The sequence below is a fragment of the Cololabis saira genome, chromosome 15 (assembly GCF_033807715.1).
Source record: "Cololabis saira isolate AMF1-May2022 chromosome 15, fColSai1.1, whole genome shotgun sequence".
Classification (NCBI taxonomy): domain Eukaryota; kingdom Metazoa; phylum Chordata; class Actinopteri; order Beloniformes; family Belonidae; genus Cololabis; species Cololabis saira.
The window spans coordinates 44,656,465-44,678,409 of record NC_084601.1 but is presented as its reverse complement, the minus strand read 5'-3'; the positions used below and the strand labels follow the sequence as shown (position 1 = coordinate 44,678,409).

The 21,945-nt window shown below is 39.1% G+C and overlaps 1 protein-coding gene across 1 annotated transcript in view; it reads left to right on the top strand.

Annotated features, from left to right (window-relative positions):
- khdrbs3 (KH domain containing, RNA binding, signal transduction associated 3) overlaps positions 1-21,945 on the top strand; it is a 120,386-nt gene that overhangs the window by 72,134 nt on the left and 26,307 nt on the right. The window contains exons 5-6 of the mRNA XM_061742266.1: positions 1,969-2,105; positions 3,003-3,195. Of these exons, the coding sequence (XP_061598250.1) occupies positions 1,969-2,105; positions 3,003-3,195 (330 nt within the window). The remainder of the gene's footprint in view (positions 1-1,968; positions 2,106-3,002; positions 3,196-21,945) is intronic.

Genomic DNA, 21,945 nt, shown 5'->3' with positions numbered 1-21,945 from the left:
TCTGTTCCCTCCTCTGTTCCCTCGTCTGTTCCCTCGTCTGTTCCCTCCTCTGTTCCCTCCTCTGTTCCCTCGTCTGTTCCCTCGTCTGTTCCCTCCTCTGTTCCCTCCTCTGTTCCCTCCTCTGTTCCCTCGTCTGTTCCCTCGTCTGTTCCCTCCTCTGTTCCCTCGTCTGTTCCCTCCTCTGTTCCCTCGTCTGTTCCCTCCTCTGTTCCCTCGTCTGTTCCCTCCTCTGTTCCCTCCTCTGTTCCCTCGTCTGTTCCCTCCTCTGTTCCCTCCTCTGTTCCCTCGTCTGTTCCCTCCTCTGTTCCCTCCTCTGTTCCCTCGTCTGTTCCCTCGTCTGTTCCCTCGTCTGTTCCCTCGTCTGTTCCCTCCTCTGTTCCCTCCTCTGTTCCCTCCTCTGTTCCCTCCTCTGTTCCCTCGTCTGTTCCCTCGTCTGTTCCCTCCTCTGTTCCCTCCTCTGTTCCCTCGTCTGTTCCCTCGTCTGTTCCCTCGTCTGTTCCCTCGTCTGTTCCCTCGTCTGTTCCCTCCTCTGTTCCCTCCTCTGTTCCCTCGTCTGTTCCCTCGTCTGTTCCCTCGTCTGTTCCCTCGTCTGTTCCCTCCTCTGTTCCCTCCTCTGTTCCCTCGTCTGTTCCCTCGTCTGTTCCCTCGTCTGTTCCCTCGTCTGTTCCCTCCTCTGTTCCCTCCCCTGTTCCCTCGTCTGTTCCCTCGTCTGTTCCCTCCTCTGTTCCCTCCTCTGTTCCCTCCTCTGTTCCCTCCTCTGTTCCCTCGTCTGTTCCCTCGTCTGTTCCCTCCTCTGTTCCCTCCTCTGTTCCCTCATCTGTTTCCTCTTCTGTTCCCTCCTCTGTTCCCTCGTCTGTTCCCTCCTCTGTTCCCTCCTCTGTTCCCTCGTCCGTTCCCTCCTGATCGGAGCTGACACTCCACAATCATATCAGTCGGTCGGTGATTAAAGACCTATTTCCATATTAATTATGTTTTAATTTAACGAGCGTGGAGATAAAGGGACGGAGGTCCCGGTGAATTATTATCAGGGAGATCTAACTGCTCCAGGAGAGACGGCCACGGCGGCGCCGGAGAGATCATTCATACATTAATACATTCATACATTAATACATTCATAAGTTAATTAGAGACTCCCAGGAGGCCAAAGATACAGAGATACAGACATTTAATACAGAGGAATGTAGAGAGAGTATCGCTGCGGCTCTGTGTGTGTAACGTGTAGAGGTGGGTGCAATTCATCGATGTGTTGATGCAACGCGATGCGTCACGTGACGATTTGGAATCGATTAATTACATTTTTTTAGTTATCCTATCCAGATTCCAGACTGAATAAGCTGCTGAATCATTTCATTTTCAAGAATGCACATTTCTTATTGTTCACTGTAAATATGGCAGATATGTTTACACTAAGTTCATATCTTGTTTACTTGAATTAATGAATCATTAAATCCAGGGCTTGACCGTTTTCAGTGTTTCCACCAATAGAGGGCGCTCTCATGCAAGTGCAGCTTTCCCTGGTCAAAGTTAAGGAAGTCAAAGAGCAAATGTTTACATAGTCATAAAATAAAAAATACATGTCAAATGTTCAAAAAACCTTGTTATTTACTTAATGAGTGTTGTTAGAGGAACTGAGTTCATTGATTGGCTATTTATTTACAAATGTAGCCACAGATGAAGACAAAATCAATCTCGTATGGAAAAAAGCATTAAAAATCACAATAATCCAAGAATCGTGGCACCAATAATCGAATCGAAAATCATTATAATCAAAGAATCGAAGAATCGAAGCTCCAATAATCGAAATCGAATCGAATCGTGAGATACCCTCGTTTGCACACCCCTAGAACGCGGGTGTAACGTGTGTGTGTAACACCAGTGTGTGTAACGTGTGTGTGTAACGTGTGTGTGTAACAGGTGTGTATTATCTGTGTGTGTGTAACAGGTGTGTAATGTGTGTGTGTGTTCCAGGACTACAACGACGAGATCCGGCAGGCGCAGCTGCAGGAACTCACCTACCTGAACGGATCTGAAGACGCCAAGGTGCCGGCGGTTCGGGGGAAGTCGGTGGTTCGAGGACGAGGAACCGCTGCTGCAGGACTGACCAGGTGGGGGGTGTGTGTGTGTGTGTGTGTGTTAGTTCCTCCTCTTTTAAACTACTAATCTTTTTTTATGTAAAAGCTCCCAGCGCTTGGATACAGTTCAGATCCAGACGTCTGATGGAGGATTTAGTCTCATTCTTCTGTACAGATGTTTTCCTGAGCTCCACCATCTCAGTCGGGTTCAGCTAAAACTAATAACAACTAAAATGATAGATCTGACTAGAATAGAAACAGGCTGACAACAACAAAACTAGGTGAAAGTGTGTTTTTAAGACTCAACTACCTCAGCTATGCTGATGACGCACCGCTATTAGCAGCATCCTCCAACGAGGGCTGCGGTGCCCCCCCTGGTGCCCCCCCCCCAGGTCATGTGATCTGATGTTTTGGGAGAAAATCTCACTTTAAGGTTCTAGAAGTGGTCGGCTGTACCAAAATGAATCACACACACACACTCGCTTTTGCTATAATTACATATGGATCTTTATTACCAGCAAGAAAAGCAAGCATTTGCATAGAAGACACACACACAATTACTCTTTTTGCTAGGACAAGGTGTCAAGTTATCCCCCACAAATGGCAGAGCAATATTACGCACACATAATTACAAAGGTTCAAGGCCTCATACTCTTACCTCGACACGAGACTGGAGAGCCGAACAGTCCTGATACAGAGTAGGCCAAAGAAACCACGCTGGGCGTCGTGCACTAGACCCACAGCAGACTCTGAACCCGAACTTCCGGCTCTCGCGTCTTTTTACCTTTACCTCAGCACCTTGCGGCACCTTGTTATGATAAACAGCAGGTGCATGGCTGACTAAAGCTGTGTTTTGGGAATCCAGGGCATTTCAGGACACAAAATGTATTTTTCCCCCTTCATCTGACCCCCCTGGTCTTTGTCTTGCAGGACCCGCGGCGGCGTCCCGCCCCCCCACGCGGCCGTCCCCCGGGGGGCAGCGCCCAGAGGCGGAGCTCCGCCCAGCAGGCCTCCGGCCTCCAGAGGGAGGGGGGGCCAGAGGGCCCGGGGGGCCCCGCCCCCCCCCACCGCCGCCGGCTACAGGCCGGCCCCCCCGGTGGTGCAGGACTCCTATGGAGAATACGTGAGTAACACGAGAGAATCCACCGCTAGCTCGTTAGCTTTGATCGTATCCAGACTGGAAACACGCCGTGTTCATCAATCTGGTGAAAGCAGAAGCATCTGCCAGAGGGATAAGAAAGCAGTTTTTTACTAGAAACTACTCACATATTGTAGCCACCAACCAACCAACTCTTTAACTACCAACTCTTTAACTACCAACTCTTTAACTACCAACTCTTTCACTACCAACTCTTTCACTACCAACTATTTCACTACCAACTCTTTAACTACCAACTCTTTCACTACCAACTCTTTCACTACCAACTCTTTCACTACCAACTCTTTCACTACCAACTCTTTCACTACCAACTATTTCACTACCAACTCTTTCACTACCAACTATTTCACTACCAACTATTTCACTACCAACTCTTTAACTACCAACTCTTTCACTACCAACTATTTCACTACCAACTCTTTAACTACCAACTCTTTAACTACCAACTCTTTATCCACCAACTCTTTAACTACCAACCCTTTAACTACCAACTCTTTCACTACCAACTGTTTAACTACCAACTATTTAACTACCAACTCTTTAACTACCAACTCTGTAACTACCAACTCTTTAACTACCAACTCTTTCACTACCAACTATTTCACTACCAACTCTTTAACTACCAACTCTTTAACTACCAACTCTTTCACTACCAACTCTTTCACTACCAACTCTATAACTACCAACTATTTCACTACCAACTCTTTAACTACCAACTATTTCACTACCAACTCTTTCACTACCAACTCTTTAACTACCAACTCTTTATCTACCAACTCTTTCACTACCAACTATTTCACTACCAACTCTTTCACTACCAACTCTTTAACTACCAACTCTTTATCTACCAACTCTTTAACTACCAACTCTTTCACTACCAACTCTTTAACTACCAACTCTTTCACTACCAACTCTTTAACTACCAACTCTTTAACTACCAACTCTTTAACTACCAACTCTTTCACTACCAACTCTATAACTACCAACTATTTCACTACCAACTCTTTCACTACCAACTCTTTAACTACCAACTCTTTAACTACCAACTCTTTCACTACCAACTCTATAACTACCAACTCTTTCACTACCAACTCTTTCACTACCAACTCTTTATCCACCAACTCTTTATATACCAACTCTTTCACTACCAACTATTTCACTACCAACTATTTCACTACCAACTCTTTAACTACCAACTCTTTATCTACCAACTCTTTCACTACCAACTCTTTAACTACCAACTCTTTCACTACCAACTCTTTAACTACCAACTCTTTATCTACCAACTCTTTAACTACCAACTATTTCACTACCAACTCTTTAACTACCAACTCTTTCACTACCAACTCTTTAACTACCAACTCTTTAACTACCAACTCTATAACTACCAACTCTATAACTACCAACTCTTTAACTACCAACTCTATAACTACCAACTATTTCACTACCAACTCTTTAACTACCAACTCTTTAACTACCAACTCTTTAACTACCAACTCTTTCACTACCAACTCTTTAACTACCAACTCTTTAACTACCAACTCTTTCACTACCAACTCTATAACTACCAACTATTTCACTACCAACTCTTTAACTACCAACTCTTTAACTACCAACTCTTTAACTACCAACTCTTTAACTACCAACTCTTTAACTACCAACTCTTTCACTACCAACTCTTTAACTACCAACTCTTTCACTACCAACTCTTTAACTACCAACTCTTTAACTACCAACTCTTTAACTACCAACTCTTTCCCTACCAACTCTTTATCCACCAACTCTTTAACTACCAACTCTTCCACTACCAACTCTTTAACTACCAACTCTTTAACTACCAACTCTTTCACTACCAACTCTTTATCCACCAACTCTTTAACTACCAACTCTTCCACTACCAACTATTTAACTACCAACTCTTTAACTACCAACTCTGTAACTACCAACTCTTTATCTACCAACTCTTTAACTACCAACTATTTAACTACCAACTCTTTATCTACCAACTCTTTCACTACCAACTCTTTAACTACCAACTCTTTAACTACCAACTCTTTAACTACCAACTCTGTAACTACCAACTCTTTATCTACCAACTCTTTATCTACCAACTCTTTCACTACCAACTCTTTAACTACCAACTCTTTAACTACCAACTCTATAACTACCAACTCTTTATCTACCAACTCTTTCACTACCAACTCTTTAACTACCAACTCTATAACTACCAACTCTTTAACTACCAACTATTTCACTACCAACTCTTTAACTACCAACTCTTTAACTACCAACTCTTTATCCACCAACTCTTTAACTACCAACCCTTTAACTACCAACTCTTTCACTACCAACTCTTTCACTACCAACTCTTTCACTACCAACTCTTTCACTACCAACTCTTTATCCACCAGCTCTTTAACTACCAACTCTTCCACTACCAACTCTTTAACTACCAACTCTTTAACTACCAACTCTTTCACTACCAACTCTTTCACTACCAACTCTTTAACTACCAACTCTTTCACTACCAACTCTTTCACTACCAACTCTTTCACTACCAACTCTTTATCCACCAACTCTTTAACTACCAACTCTTTCACTACCAACTGTTTAACTACCAACTATTTAACTACCAACTCTTTAACTACCAACTCTGTAACTACCAACTCTTTATCTACCAACTCTTTAACTACCAACTATTTAACTACCAACTCTTTATCTACCAACTCTTTCACTACCAACTCTTTAACTACCAACTCTTTAACTACCAACTCTTTAACTACCAACTCTGTAACTACCAACTCTTTATCTACCAACTCTTTATCTACCAACTCTTTCACTACCAACTCTTTAACTACCAACTCTTTCACTACCAACTATTTCACTACCAACTCTTTAACTACCAACTCTTTAACTACCAACTCTTTCACTACCAACTCTTTCACTACCAACTCTATAACTACCAACTATTTCACTACCAACTCTTTAACTACCAACTATTTCACTACCAACTCTTTCACTACCAACTCTTTAACTACCAACTCTTTAACTACCAACTCTTTATATACCAACTCTTTCACTACCAACTATTTCACTACCAACTATTTCACTACCAACTCTTTAACTACCAACTCTTTATCTACCAACTCTTTCACTACCAACTATTTCACTACCAACTCTTTCACTACCAACTCTTTAACTACCAACTCTTTATCTACCAACTATTTAACTACCAACTCTTTCACTACCAACTCTTTAACTACCAACTCTTTCACTACCAACTCTTTAACTACCAACTCTTTCACTACCAACTCTTTCACTACCAACTCTTTAACTACCAACTCTTTCACTACCAACTCTTTAACTACCAACTCTTTAACTACCAACTCTTTAACTACCAACTCTTTCACTACCAACTCTTTATCCACCAACTCTTTAACTACCAACTCTTCCACTACCAACTCTTTAACTACCAACTCTTTAACTACCAACTCTTTCACTACCAACTCTTTATCCACCAACTCTTTAACTACCAACTCTTCCACTACCAACTATTTAACTACCAACTCTTTAACTACCAACTCTGTAACTACCAACTCTTTATCTACCAACTCTTTAACTACCAACTATTTAACTACCAACTCTTTATCTACCAACTCTTTCACTACCAACTCTTTAACTACCAACTCTTTAACTACCAACTCTTTAACTACCAACTCTGTAACTACCAACTCTTTATCTACCAACTCTTTATCTACCAACTCTTTCACTACCAACTCTTTAACTACCAACTCTTTAACTACCAACTCTATAACTACCAACTCTTTATCTACCAACTCTTTCACTACCAACTCTTTAACTACCAACTCTATAACTACCAACTCTTTAACTACCAACTATTTCACTACCAACTCTTTAACTACCAACCCTTTAACTACCAACTCTTTATCCACCAACTCTTTAACTACCAACCCTTTAACTACCAACTCTTTCACTACCAACTGTTTAACTACCAACTATTTAACTACCAACTCTTTAACTACCAACTCTGTAACTACCAACTCTTTAACTACCAACTCTTTCACTACCAACTATTTCACTACCAACTCTTTAACTACCAACTCTTTAACTACCAACTCTTTCACTACCAACTCTTTCACTACCAACTCTATAACTACCAACTATTTCACTACCAACTCTTTAACTACCAACTATTTCACTACCAACTCTTTCACTACCAACTCTTTAACTACCAACTCTTTATCTACCAACTCTTTCACTACCAACTATTTCACTACCAACTCTTTCACTACCAACTCTTTAACTACCAACTCTTTATCTACCAACTCTTTAACTACCAACTCTTTCACTACCAACTATTTAACTACCAACTCTTTCACTACCAACTCTTTAACTACCAACTCTTTAACTACCAACTCTATAACTACCAACTCTTTAACTACCAACTCTATAACTACCAACTATTTCACTACCAACTCTTTAACTACCAACTCTTTAACTACCAACTCTTTCACTACCAACTATTTCACTACCAACTCTATAACTACCAACTATTTCACTACCAACTCTTTAACTACCAACTCTTTAACTACCAACTCTTTAACTACCAACTCTTTCACTACCAACTCTTTAACTACCAACTCTTTCACTACCAACTCTTCCACTACCAACTCTTTAACTACCAACTCTTTAACTACCAACTCTTTATCTACCAACTCTTTCACTACCAACTCTTTAACTACCAACTCTTCCACTACCAACTATTTAACTACCAACTCTTTAACTACCAACTCTGTAACTACCAACTCTTTATCTACCAACACTTTAACTACCAACTATTTAACTACCAACTCTTTATCTACCAACTCTTTCACTACCAACTCTTTCACTACCGACTCTTTCACTACCAACTCTTTAACTACCGACTCTTTCACTACCAACTCTTTAACTACCAACTCTTTCACTACCAACTCTTTAACTACCAACTCTTTATCTACCAACACTTTAACTACCAACTATTTAACTACCAACTCTTTATCTACCAACTCTTTCACTACCAACTCTTTCACTACCGACTCTTTCACTACCAACTCTTTAACTACCGACTCTTTAACTACCAACTCTTTCACTACCAACTCTTCCACTACCAACTCTTTAACTACCAACTCTTTAACTACCAACTCTTTATCTACCAACTCTTTCACTACCAACTCTTTAACTACCAACTCTTCCACTACCAACTATTTAACTACCAACTCTTTAACTACCAACTCTGTAACTACCAACTCTTTATCTACCAACACTTTAACTACCAACTATTTAACTACCAACTCTTTATCTACCAACTCTTTCACTACCAACTCTTTCACTACCGACTCTTTCACTACCAACTCTTTAACTACCGACTCTTTCACTACCAACTCTTTCACTACCAACTCTTTCACTACCAACTCTTTATCTACCAACTCTTTCACTACCAACTCTTTCACTACCAACTCTTTAACTACCAACTCTTTAACTACCAACTCTTTAACTACCAACTCTGTAACTACCAACTCTTTATCTACCAACTCTTTATCTACCAACTCTTTCACTACCAACTCTTTAACTACCAACTCTTTAACTACCAACTCTATAACTACCAACTCTTTATCTACCAACTCTTTCACTACCAACTCTTTAACTACCAACTCTATAACTACCAACTCTTTAACTACCAACTATTTCACTACCAACTCTTTAACTACCAACTCTTTAACTACCAACTCTTTATCCACCAACTCTTTAACTACCAACCCTTTAACTACCAACTCTTTAACTACCAACCCTTTAACTACCAACTCTTTCACTACCAACTGTTTAACTACCAACTATTTAACTACCAACTCTTTAACTACCAACTCTGTAACTACCAACTCTTTATCTACCAACTCTTTAACTACCAACTATTTAACTACCAACTCTTTATCTACCAACTCTTTCACTACCAACTCTTTAACTACCAACTCTTTAACTACCAACTCTTTAACTACCAACTCTGTAACTACCAACTCTTTATCTACCAACTCTTTATCTACCAACTCTTTCACTACCAACTCTTTCACTACCAACTCTTTATCCACCAACTCTTTAACTACCAACTCTTTCACTACCAACTCTTTCACTACCAACTATTTCACTACCAACTCTTTAACTACCAACTCTTTCACTACCAACTATTTCACTACCAACTCTTTAACTACCAACTCTTTAACTACCAACTATTTCACTACCAACTCTTTAACTACCAACTCTTTAACTACCAACTCTTTAACTACCAACTGTTTCACTACCAACTCTTTAACTACCAACTCTTTCACTACCAACTCTTTAACTACCAACTCTTTCACTACCAACTATTTCACTACCAACTCTTTCACTACCAACTCTTTAACTACCAACTCTTTCACTACCAACTCTTTCACTACCAACTCTTTCACTACCAACTCTTTAACTACCAACTCTTTATCTACCAACTCTTTAACTACCAACTCTTTCACTACCAACTCTTTAACTACCAACTCTTTAACTACCAACTCTATAACTACCAACTCTTTAACTACCAACTCTATAACTACCAACTATTTCACTACCAACTCTTTAACTACCAACTCTTTAACTACCAACTCTTTAACTACCAACTCTTTCACTACCAACTCTTTAACTACCAACTCTTTAACTACCAACTCTTTAACTACCAACTCTTTCACTACCAACTCTATAACTACCAACTATTTCACTACCAACTCTTTAACTACCAACTCTTTAACTACCAACTATTTCACTACCAACTCTTTAACTACCAACTCTTTAACTACCAACTCTTTCACTACCAACTCTTTAACTACCAACTCTTTCACTACCAACTCTTTAACTACCAACTCTTTAACTACCAACTCTTTCACTACTAACTCTTTCACTACCAACTCTTTAACTACCAACTCTTTAACTACCAACTCTTTCACTACCAACTCTTCCACTACCAACTCTTTAACTACCAACTCTTTAACTACCAACTCTTTCACTACCAACTCTTTATCCACCAACTCTTTAACTACCAACTCTTTCACTACCAACTCTTTAACTACCAACTCTTTCACTACCAACTCTTTAACTACCAACTCTTTATCTACCAACTCTTTAACTACCAACTATTTAACTACCAACTCTTTAACTACCAACTCTTTATCTACCAACTCTTTCACTACCAACTCTTTCACTACCGACTCTTTCACTACCAACTCTTTAACTACCGACTCTTTCACTACCAACTCTTTAACTACCAACTCTTTCACTACCAACTCTTTAACTACCAACTCTTTATCTACCAACACTTTAACTACCAACTATTTAACTACCAACTCTTTATCTACCAACTCTTTCACTACCAACTCTTTCACTACCGACTCTTTCACTACCAACTCTTTAACTACCGACTCTTTAACTACCAACTCTTTCACTACCAACTCTTTAACTACCAACTCTTTAACTACCAACTCTTTAACTACCAACTCTTTCACTACCAACTCTTTATCCACCAACTCTTTAACTACCAACTCTTCCACTACCAACTCTTTAACTACCAACTCTTTAACTACCAACTCTTTCACTACCAACTCTTTCACTACCAACTCTTTCACTACCAACTCTTTATCCACCAACTCTTTAACTACCAACTATTTATCTACCAACTCTTTATCTACCAACTCTTTCACTACCAACTATTTCACTACCAACTCTTTAACTACCAACACTTTCACTACCAACTCTTTAACTACCAACTCTGTAACTACCAACTCTTTATCTACCAACTCTTTCACTACCAACTCTTTCACTACCAACTCTTTCACTACCAACTGTTTAACTACCAACTCTTTCACTACCAACTCTTTAACTACCAACTCTTTAACTACCAACTCTTTAACTACCAACTCTTTCACTACCAACTCTTAACTACCAACTCTTTAACTACCAACTATATAACTACCAACTCTTTAACTACCAACTCTGTAACTACCAACTCTTTATCTACCAACTCTTTAACTACCAACTCTTTAACTACCAACTCTGTAACTACCAACTCTTTCACTACCAACTCTTTCACTACCAACTCTTTCACTACCAACTCTTTATCCACCAACTCTTTAACTACCAACTCTTTCACTACCAACTCTTTCACTACCAACTCTTTCACTACCAACTATTTATCTACCAACTCTTTCACTACCAACTCTTTAACTACCAACTCTTTCACCACCAACTCTTTATCCACCAACTCTTTAACTACCAACTCTTCCACTACCAACTCTTTAACTACCAACTCTTTAACTACCAACTCTTTAACTACCAACTCTTTCACTACCAACTCTTTCACTACCAACTCTTTCACTACCAACTCTTTATCCACCAACTCTTTAACTACCAACTATTTAACTACCAACTCTTTAACTACCAACTCTGTAACTACCAACTCTTTATCTACCAACTATTTAACTACCAACTCTTTAACTACCAACTCTTTATCTACCAACTCTTTATCTACCAACTATTTAACTACCAACTCTTTAACCACCAACTCTTTATCTACCAACTCTTTCACTACCAACTCTTTCACTACCAACTATTTATCTACCAACTCTTTCACTACCAACTCTTTCACTACCAACGGTTTAACTACCAACTCTTTCACTACCAACTCTTTAACTACCAACTCTTTAACTACCAACTATATAACTACCAACTCTTTAACTACCAACTCTGTAACTACCAACTCTTTATCTACCAACTCTTTAACTACCAACTCTTTAACTACCAACTCTGTAGCTACCAACTCTTTCACTACCAACTATTTCACTACCAACTCTTTAACTACCAACTCTTTCACTACCAACTCTTTATCTACCAACTCTTTAACTACCAACTCTTTCACTACCAACTCTTTCACTACCAACTCTTTCACTACCAACTCTTTCACTACCAACTCTTTCACTACCAACTCTATAACTACCAACTATTTCACTACCAACTATTTCACTACCAACTCTATAACTACCAACTCTTTATCTACCAACTCTTTCACTACCAACTCTTTAACTACCAACCCTGTAGCTACCAACTCTTTCACTACCAACTATTTCACTACCAACTCTATAACTACCAACTCTTTATCTACCAACTCTTTAACTACCAACTCTTTCACTACCAACTCTTTCACTACCAACTATTTCACTACCAACTCTTTAACTACCAACTCTTTCACTACCAACTCTTTATCTACCAACTCTTTAACTACCAACTCTTTCACTACCAACTCTTTCACTACCAATTCTTTCACTACCAACTCTTTAACTACCAACTCTTTAACTACCAACTCTTTCACTACCAACTCTTTCACTACCAACTCTTTAACTACCAACTCTTTATCTACCAACTCTTTCACTACCAACTCTTTAACTACCAACTCTTTAACTACCAACTCTTTCACTACCAACTCTTTCACTACCAACTCTTTCATTACCAACTCTTTATCCACCAACTCTTTAACTACCAACTCTTCCACTACCAACTCTTTAACTACCAACTCTTTCACTACCAACTCTTTCACTACCAACTCTTTCACTACCAACTCTTTATCCACCAACTCTTTAACTACCAACTCTTTCACTACCAACTCTTTCACTACCAACTCTTTCACTACCAACTCTTTATCCACCAACTCTTTAACTACCAACTCTTTCACTACCAACTCTTTCACTACCAACCCTTTAACTACCAACTCTTTCACTACCAACTGTTTAACTACCAACTATTTAACTACCAACTCTTTAACTACCAACTCTGTAACTACCAACTCTTTATCTACCAACTCTTTAACTACCAACTCTTTATCTACCAACTCTTTCACTACCAACTATTTCACTACCAACTCTTTCACTACCAGCTCTTTCACTACCAACTGTTTAACTACCAACTCTGTAACTACCAACTCTGTAACTACCAACTCTTTATCTACCAACTCTTTAACTACCAACTCTTTAACTACCAACTCTTTATCTACCAACTCTTTAACTACCAACTCTTTCACTACCAACTCTTTAACTACCAACTCTTTAACTACCAACTCTATAACTACCAACTCTTTAACTACCAACTCTGTAACTACCAACTCTTTATCTACCAACTCTTTAACTACCAACTCTTTAACTACCAACTCTTTATCTACCAACTCTTTAACTACCAACTCTTTATCTACCAACTCTTTCACTACCAACTATTTCACTACCAACTCTTTCACTACCAACTCTTTATCTACCAACTCTTTAACTACCAACTCTTTCACTACCAACTCTTTCACTACCAACTCTTTAACTACCAACTCTTTCACTACCAACTCTTTCTCTACCAACTCTTTCACTACCAACTCTTTAACTACCAACTCTTTCACTACCAACTCTTTAACTACCAACTCTTTCACTACCAACTCTTTCACTACCAACTCTTTCTCTACCAACTCTTTCACTACCAACTCTTTAACTACCAACTCTTTCACTACCAACTCTTTATCCACCAACTCTTTAACTACCAACTCTTCCACTACCAACTCTTTAACTACCAACTCTTTAACTACCAACTCTTTAACTACCAACTCTTTCACTACCAACTCTTTCACTACCAACTCTTTCACTACCAACTCTTTCACTACCAACTCTTTCACTACCAACTCTTTATCCACCAACTCTTTAACTACCAACTATTTATCTACCAACTCTTTATCTACCAACTCTTTCACTACCAACTATTTCACTACCAACTCTTTCACTACCAACTCTTTCACTACCAACTGTTTAACTACCAACTCTTTCACTACCAACTCTTTAACTACCAACTCTTTAACTACCAACTCTTTCACTACCAACTCTTTCACTACCAACTCTTTAACTACCAACTATTTAACTACCAACTATATAACTACCAACTCTTTAACTACCAACTCTTTCACTACCAACTCTTTAACTACCAACTCTTTCACTACCAACTCTTTCACTACCAACTCTTTCTCTACCAACTCTTTCACTACCAACTCTTTAACTACCAACTCTTTCACTACCAACTCTTTATCCACCAACTCTTTAACTACCAACTCTTCCACTACCAACTCTTTAACTACCAACTCTTTAACTACCAACTCTTTAACTACCAACTCTTTCACTACCAACTCTTTCACTACCAACTCTTTCACTACCAACTCTTTCACTACCAACTCTTTCACTACCAACTCTTTATCCACCAACTCTTTAACTACCAACTATTTATCTACCAACTCTTTATCTACCAACTCTTTCACTACCAACTATTTCACTACCAACTCTTTCACTACCAACTCTTTCACTACCAACTGTTTAACTACCAACTCTTTCACTACCAACTCTTTAACTACCAACTCTTTAACTACCAACTCTTTAACTACCAACTCTTTCACTACCAACTCTTTAACTACCAACTATTTAACTACCAACTATATAACTACCAACTCTTTAACTACCAACTCTGTAACTACCAACTCTTTATCTACCAACTCTTTAACTACCAACTCTTTAACTACCAACTCTGTAACTACCAACTCTTTATCTACCAACTCTTTCACTACCAACTCTTTCACTACCAACTCTTTAACTACCAACTCTTTAACTACCAACTCTTTCACTACCAACTCTTTCACTACCAACTATTTCACTACCAACTCTTTAACTACCAACTCTTTAACTACCAACTCTTTCACTACCAACTCTTTATCTACCAACTCTTTAACTACCAACTCTTTCACTACCAACTCTTTCACTACCAACTCTTTAACTACCAACTCTTTAACTACCAACTCTTTCACTACCAACTCTTTCACTACCAACTCTTTCACTACCAACTCTTTCACTACCAACTCTTTAACTACCAACTCTTTAACTACCAACTCTTTCACTACCAACTCTTTAACTACCAACTCTTTAACTACCAACTCTTTAACTACCAACTCTTTAACTACCATCTCTTTCACTACCAACTCTTTCACTACCAACTCTTTATCCACCAACTCTTTAACTACCAACTCTTTCACTACCAACTCTTTCACTACCAACTCTTTCACTACCAACTCTTTAACTACCAACTCTTTATCTACCAACTCTTTAACTACCAACTCTGTAACTACCAACTCTTATATACCAACTCTTTAACTACCAACTCTTTCACTACCAACTCTTTCACTACCAACTCTTTCACTACCAACTATTTCACTACCAACTCTTTCACTACCAACTCTTTCACTACCAACTCTTTAACTACCAACTCTTTAACTACCAACTCTTTAACTACCAACTCTTTATCTACCAACTCTGTAACTACCAACTCTTATATACCAACTCTTTAACTACCAACTCTTTCACTACCAACTCTTTCACTACCAACTCTTTCACTACCAACTATTTCACTACCAACTCTTTCACTACCAACTCTTTCACTACCAACTCTTTAACTACCAACTCTTTAACTACCAACTCTTTAACTACCAACTCTTTATCTACCAACTCTTTATCTACCAACTCTTTATCTACCAACTCTTTCACTACCAACTATTTCACTACCAACTCTTTCACTACCAACTCTTTCACTACCAACTCTTTAACTACCAACTCTTTAACTACCAACTCTTTAACTACCAACTCTTTAACTACCAACTCTTTCACTACCAACTCTTTCACTACCAACTGTTTAACTACCAACTCTTTAACTACCAACTCTTTCACTACCAACTCTTTATCTACCAACTCTTTAACTACCAACTCTTTCACTACCAACTATTTAACTACCAACTCTTTCGATTGACGTGATTTTGGTGATTTTGGTGATTTGGGATCTTTTGAAGCGGGAATGTAAAACTGAGCTTATTGGTGGAGGTCGGTGCTTTTTTCAACAGCACGATTGTTTTGCTGCTATTTGACGGGAGACATGTTTTTCTCAACACCAGGGAAGCAGATCTTCTCCGCTTTAGATGATCAGTTCATCCATGAAAATGATCAGTTTATTAATAAGATGATCAGTTTATTAATGAAAATGATCAGTTTATTAATAAGATGATCAGTTTATTAATGAAAATGATCAATTCATCCATGAAAATGATCAGTTTGTCCATTAAAATGATCAGTTTGTCCATGAATATTTATAGTTAATCAATGATGATAATGATCAGCAACACCGTCTTAAATCCTGTGGAAGTCGTTCAGGTGAACTTTATATTTCCAACACGACCTTTACCGTTCGGCTAGTTTGTTTCCTGCTCCATCACGTCTTTAACAGAGTTCTCACTTCTGCCTGATTATAAACTCAAACATGGATGTTTTCACACGTCAACTGTTTGCCTAAAGGAAGTGTAAACGTGTTCCTTCCCGGCTGATTATATATTCAAACATCCATGTTTTCATACCTCCAACATGAATGTTTTCATACCTCAAATATTAGCATAAATGAGTGTAAACATGTTCCTGCCTGGACGGTGATTCGTGAGACCAACGTGTCAGAGATGAAAATCTGAGTCTGAGCCTCGGGTTCCCCAGAGACGCTAGCGTCACGCTAGCAGCTAGCAGCTGAGTGATGGGGTGGGGTGTTAGCCTGGAGCTAACCACGCGTCCGTTAGCCCCGAGCTAACCACGTCTGTTAGCCCCGAGCTAACCAGGTGTGACAGGTTTACTCAGAGCTCCAGCCCTGGAGGTCATGGAGGTTCCTGGACCAGCTGTTCCCCCTCACGGCTGCTGTAAACGGAATCCCTGACTGGACCTGAGGGGGGAGAAAGGAAGAGAAGAAGAGAGGAAGAGAAGGAGAGAAGAAGAGAAGAAGAGAGGAAGAGAGGAAGAGAGGAAGAGAGGAGACTCTGGGCATCTGCTACCTGACAAATCTCCCCGCTTCGCTGCAAATTACCTGCAGAACGAGCAGAACGAGTGTAGTACATGAATACATGAATAAGAGCTGCTGCTAACGGGTCTTTAGTGAAGAGATGGACGAGGTTTCTGGTTCCTCTGCTGGTCTCCTGATCGCAGCGATGCTCCGGCACAGAGAAATATATATAATATAAGAAAGATATAATATAATTCCTGCCATTGTAAGAGTGAGAAGTGAACTTGTGATTTTTGAAAACCTTCTCCTCCATTGCTCAAATTGTTGAAACAAAAACCTTTTGGAAGCTCTAAAAGTGAGAAAAAACATGAGACTTTCAGGTCTTTGGGAGAAACAAAGATCACCGCCTTCTTTTCTTGAGCGGCGTCTCGCCGTGTCCCAGGTCAGGGCTGCAGGTCCGATGTCAGGATTGGGGGGGACACCAACGTGATTTTAATTTTTAATTTTTTGCCAATATGCAACTCATTCCAGGCCATAAATTGGTAAAGGCTCACCAAAAAATACTGCACAGGGAATCATTTATTGTGCTTACCTTTCTTGTTAACTAACTGTTCTTAACTATTCATAAATCATCATTTTACTGCTTACTTAACTGTTATATTCCTAAATCATAATTTTAAGGGTTTTGGGCATGTAGTGTCCACTCATCTCAAATTCTTCTCACCATCTTCCTTTTATCCTATGGGACTACTTTATGCATGGTCAATTGATACATGGATGAAATATGGAGCCATAAACTAGTTGTTTAATTCGGGTTTATTTTCGGGTGTGTTTCGGATTTTTTCGGGTTTATTTTCGGGTTTTTTCGGGTGTGTTTCGGGTTTTTTCGGGTTTATTTTCGGGTTTTTTTCGGGTGTGTTTCGGGTTTTTTCGGGTTTATTTTCGGGTTTTTTCGGGTTTATTTTCGGGTTTATTCTGGTTTATTTTCGGGTTTTTTCGGGTTTATTTTCTGGTTTATTTTCGGGTTTTTTCGGGTTTATTTTCGGGTGTGTTTCGGGTTTTTTCGGGTTTATTTTCGGGTTTTTTCGGGTTTTTTCGGGTTTTTTCGGGTTTATTTTTGGGTTTATTTTCGGGTTTTTTCGGGTTTTTTCGGGTGTGTTTCGGGTTTTTTCGGGTTTATTTTCGGGTTTTTTCAGGTTTATTTTCGGGTTTTTTCGGGTGTGTTTCGGGTTTTTTCGGGTTTATTTTCGGGTTTATTCTGGTTTATTTTCGGGTTTTTTCGGGTTTATTTTCTGGTTTATTTTCGGGTTTTTTCGGGTTTATTTTCGGGTTTTTTCAGGTTTATTTTCGGGTGTGTTTCAGGTTTTTCGGGTTTATTTTCGGGTTTTTTCGGGTTTATTTTCGGGTTTTTTCGGGTTTTTTCGGGTTTATTTGTGGGTTTTTTCGGGTTTATTTTCGGGTTTTTTCGGGTGTGTTTCGGGTTTTTTCGGGTTTTTTTCGGGTGTGTTTCGGGTTTTTTCGGGTTTATTTTCGGGTTTTTTCGGGTGTGTTTCGGGTTTTTTCAGGTTTATTTTATGTTAATTTTCGAGTTTTTTTCGGGTTTATTTTCGGGTTTTTTCTGGTTTATTTTCGGGTGTGTTTCGGGTTTTTTCGGGTTTATTTTCGGGTTTTTTCGGGTTTTTTCGGGTTTTTTCGGGTTTATTTTTGGGTTTTTTTCGGGTTTATTTTCGGGTTTTTTCGGGTGTGTTTCGGGTTTTTTCGGGTTTATTTTCGGGTTTTTTCAGGTTTATTTTCGGGTTTTTTCGGGTGTGTTTCGGGTTTTTTCGGGTTTATTTTCGGGTTTATTCTGGTTTATTTTCGGGTTTTTTCGAATTTATTTTCTGGTTTATTTTCGGGTTTTTTCGGGTTTATTTTCGGGTTTTTTCAGGTTTATTTTCGGGTGTGTTTCAGGTTTTTCGGGTTTATTTTCGGGTTTTTTCGGGTTTATTTTCGGGTTTTTTCGGGTTTTTTCGGGTTTATTTGTGGGTTTTTTCGGGTTTATTTTCGGGTTTTTTCGGGTGTGTTTCGGGTTTTTTCGGGTTTTTTTCGGGTGTGTTTCGGGTTTTTTCGGGTTTATTTTCGGGTTTTTTCGGGTGTGTTTCGGGTTTTTTCAGGTTTATTTTATGTTAATTTTCGAGTTTTTTTCGGGTTTATTTTCGGGTTTTTTCTGGTTTATTTTCGGGTGTGTTTCGGGTTTTTTCGGGTTTATTTTCGGGTTTTTTCGGGTTTTTTCGGGTTTTTTCGGGTTTATTTTTGGGTTTTTTTCGGGTTTATTTTCGGGTTTTTTCGGGTGTGTTTCGGGTTTTTTCGGGTTTATTTTCGGGTTTTTTCAGGTTTATTTTCGGGTTTTTTCGGGTGTGTTTCGGGTTTTTTCGGGTTTATTTTCGGGTTTATTCTGGTTTATTTTCGGGTTTTTTCGGGTTTATTTTCTGGTTTATTTTCGGGTTTTTTCGGGTTTATTTTCGGGTTTTTTCAGGTTTATTTTCGGGTGTGTTTCGGGTTTTTCGGGTTTATTTTCGGGTTTTTTCGGGTTTATTTTCGGGTTTTTTCGGGTTTTTTCTGGTTTATTTGTGGGTTTTTTCGGGTTTATTTTCGGGTGTGTTTCGGGTTTTTTGGGTTTATTTTCGGGTTTTTTCGGGTTTATTTTCGTGTGTGTTTCGGGTTTTTTTCGGGTGTGTTAAAACGCACCGTGGATGTATTATTTTTTTAGAAATATATTTTTAATAAATATTCTACATATTCAACCTTTAAGTCTGAAAATACATTTGTTCAATTTTGAATAATTTAGGGTATTTTTATTGGGGGGAACAATTCATGTTTTTCAGAAATTGGGGGGGACATGTCCCCCCCCTGTGCCCCCCGGGATCTGCACCCATGTCCCAGGTTCCACCAGAGAACAGAAACCTGACATCAGTGTGTGACAGCGAGCTGAGGAAGTGTTAGGATGTGGTGGAGCCGTGGAGGCCTCGGGGAACGACGGCGGCGGAGCTGCTCTGGTGTCAGCTGTATATATGTGCATATATATATATATATATATATATATATATGGAGGCAGGACGGCTGCAGAGCTGCTCTGGTGTCAGCAGCTGAACCACAGCCGCTATGCTACTAGCAGCTAACCCTCCCCCTCCGGTCCTTATCTCCCAACAACACTCCTCTCAGCATCTCTGGCAGACCAATAAACCCTCACTTAGGACTCTAACATCATCCTCTCACCCCCCTATACTAACCCCCCTAACTCCCTAACCCCCTCACCCCCTCACCCCCTCACTGTCACTAATCCTGTTTAGTAACTGAATCATGTGAATCATGTTATTCCTGTAGCCGCCGCGGCGGCTCTAATATCTGACAACAGTTAGAGACGGTGGAGAGCAGCGTTGTTCTTGTAAAGTGTGATTTATAAACCGAGCATGTCTCTCCTCTCGGCTCGTAACTCTGTTACTGAAGCTGCTGCTCCGATAAACGGCAGGAACAAGACGTTGTTAAAGTTTCACACGGCTCTTAATCCCAGAGAGGAGAGAGAGGACGGTTGTCTGAGAGGACGAGCTGCGGGCTACTGTACCTGCGGACTAGCTGGTGGGTTTGCTTTGTGCTTATATATGAACACTACGGGTCCAAGGCCTGCCGTGTCTCACCAGACTCTCTCCAACCTCCTCTCAGGAGAAACTTCCATCTTTCACTGGGAGTGACTTTTACTGGAAACCAGGGGAAAAGGAAAAGAACAGGAACCTGATATGAAATCAATACAGACCACGTTCAATTATTAAAACCATAAAGATGTCAGAGCTCAGTCTCCAGTGATGAGTTACAGAGATGTAGACAGAGTTTCACCTGAGGAGAATTATTTTACAAATATTTTTCATTGTTGATGCTGTTGTTAAACGGAGCCAGTGATGTTGATGTTTCTTATCATTAGCATCATTAGCATTAGCAGGAGTTTCTGCTGGACTTAAATAACTTAGCAAACTGCAAATATCCCCAAAGTAGAAGTCAGGGTGAAATTCCCTAAATGTTCCTTTCCCTGTTTCCTCCAACAGCCATTTAGCACTTAGCATCGCTAGCACTTGTAAACATGACAATTACCACCCTTTTTCATGCAAAATTAAAAAATATGAATGCAGGCATTGTGACGTAGAATTGTCAAATTGGTTTTATTCACCGTACCAATAGTTACAGATTACTTTGTAATCCTGTATTTGACCCGGTCTTTGTACGTTTTGACCGTATAGAAACGTAATTATTACCATTGTAAGAATTAGATGAACCTGCTGGATCTACTGCCCTTACTGACTAACAACTGCTGCTTTCTGTTATTCTACCTCTTTTATTATCATTTTATTTCATACAGAAGAGAATCAGGGCAGGAGAAAAATGAAAATAATATTTTAGAGGAAAAATATTTTCTTTTCTTTATGCACTTCGAGAAAAAAGCCGAAATGTTGAGATTCATTTTGAAGTACAATTTTGACAAAAAGGTCAAAATGTTGAAAAAAGTCAAAATGTTCGACTTTATTCACGAAATTTCGACTTTATTCTCGAAATTGTATTTCAACATTAATCTCAACATTTCGGCTTTTTTCTCGAAGTGCACAATAAAAAAAATCTGGCCCTGATTCTTTTCCGTAAATCTCATATTATTTGTTATTTACTGTTTAATTGTGTCTTGCTGCTTTTAATGTTGATGTAAAGCACTTTGAATTACCTTGTGTTGAATTGTGATAAACAAATAAACCT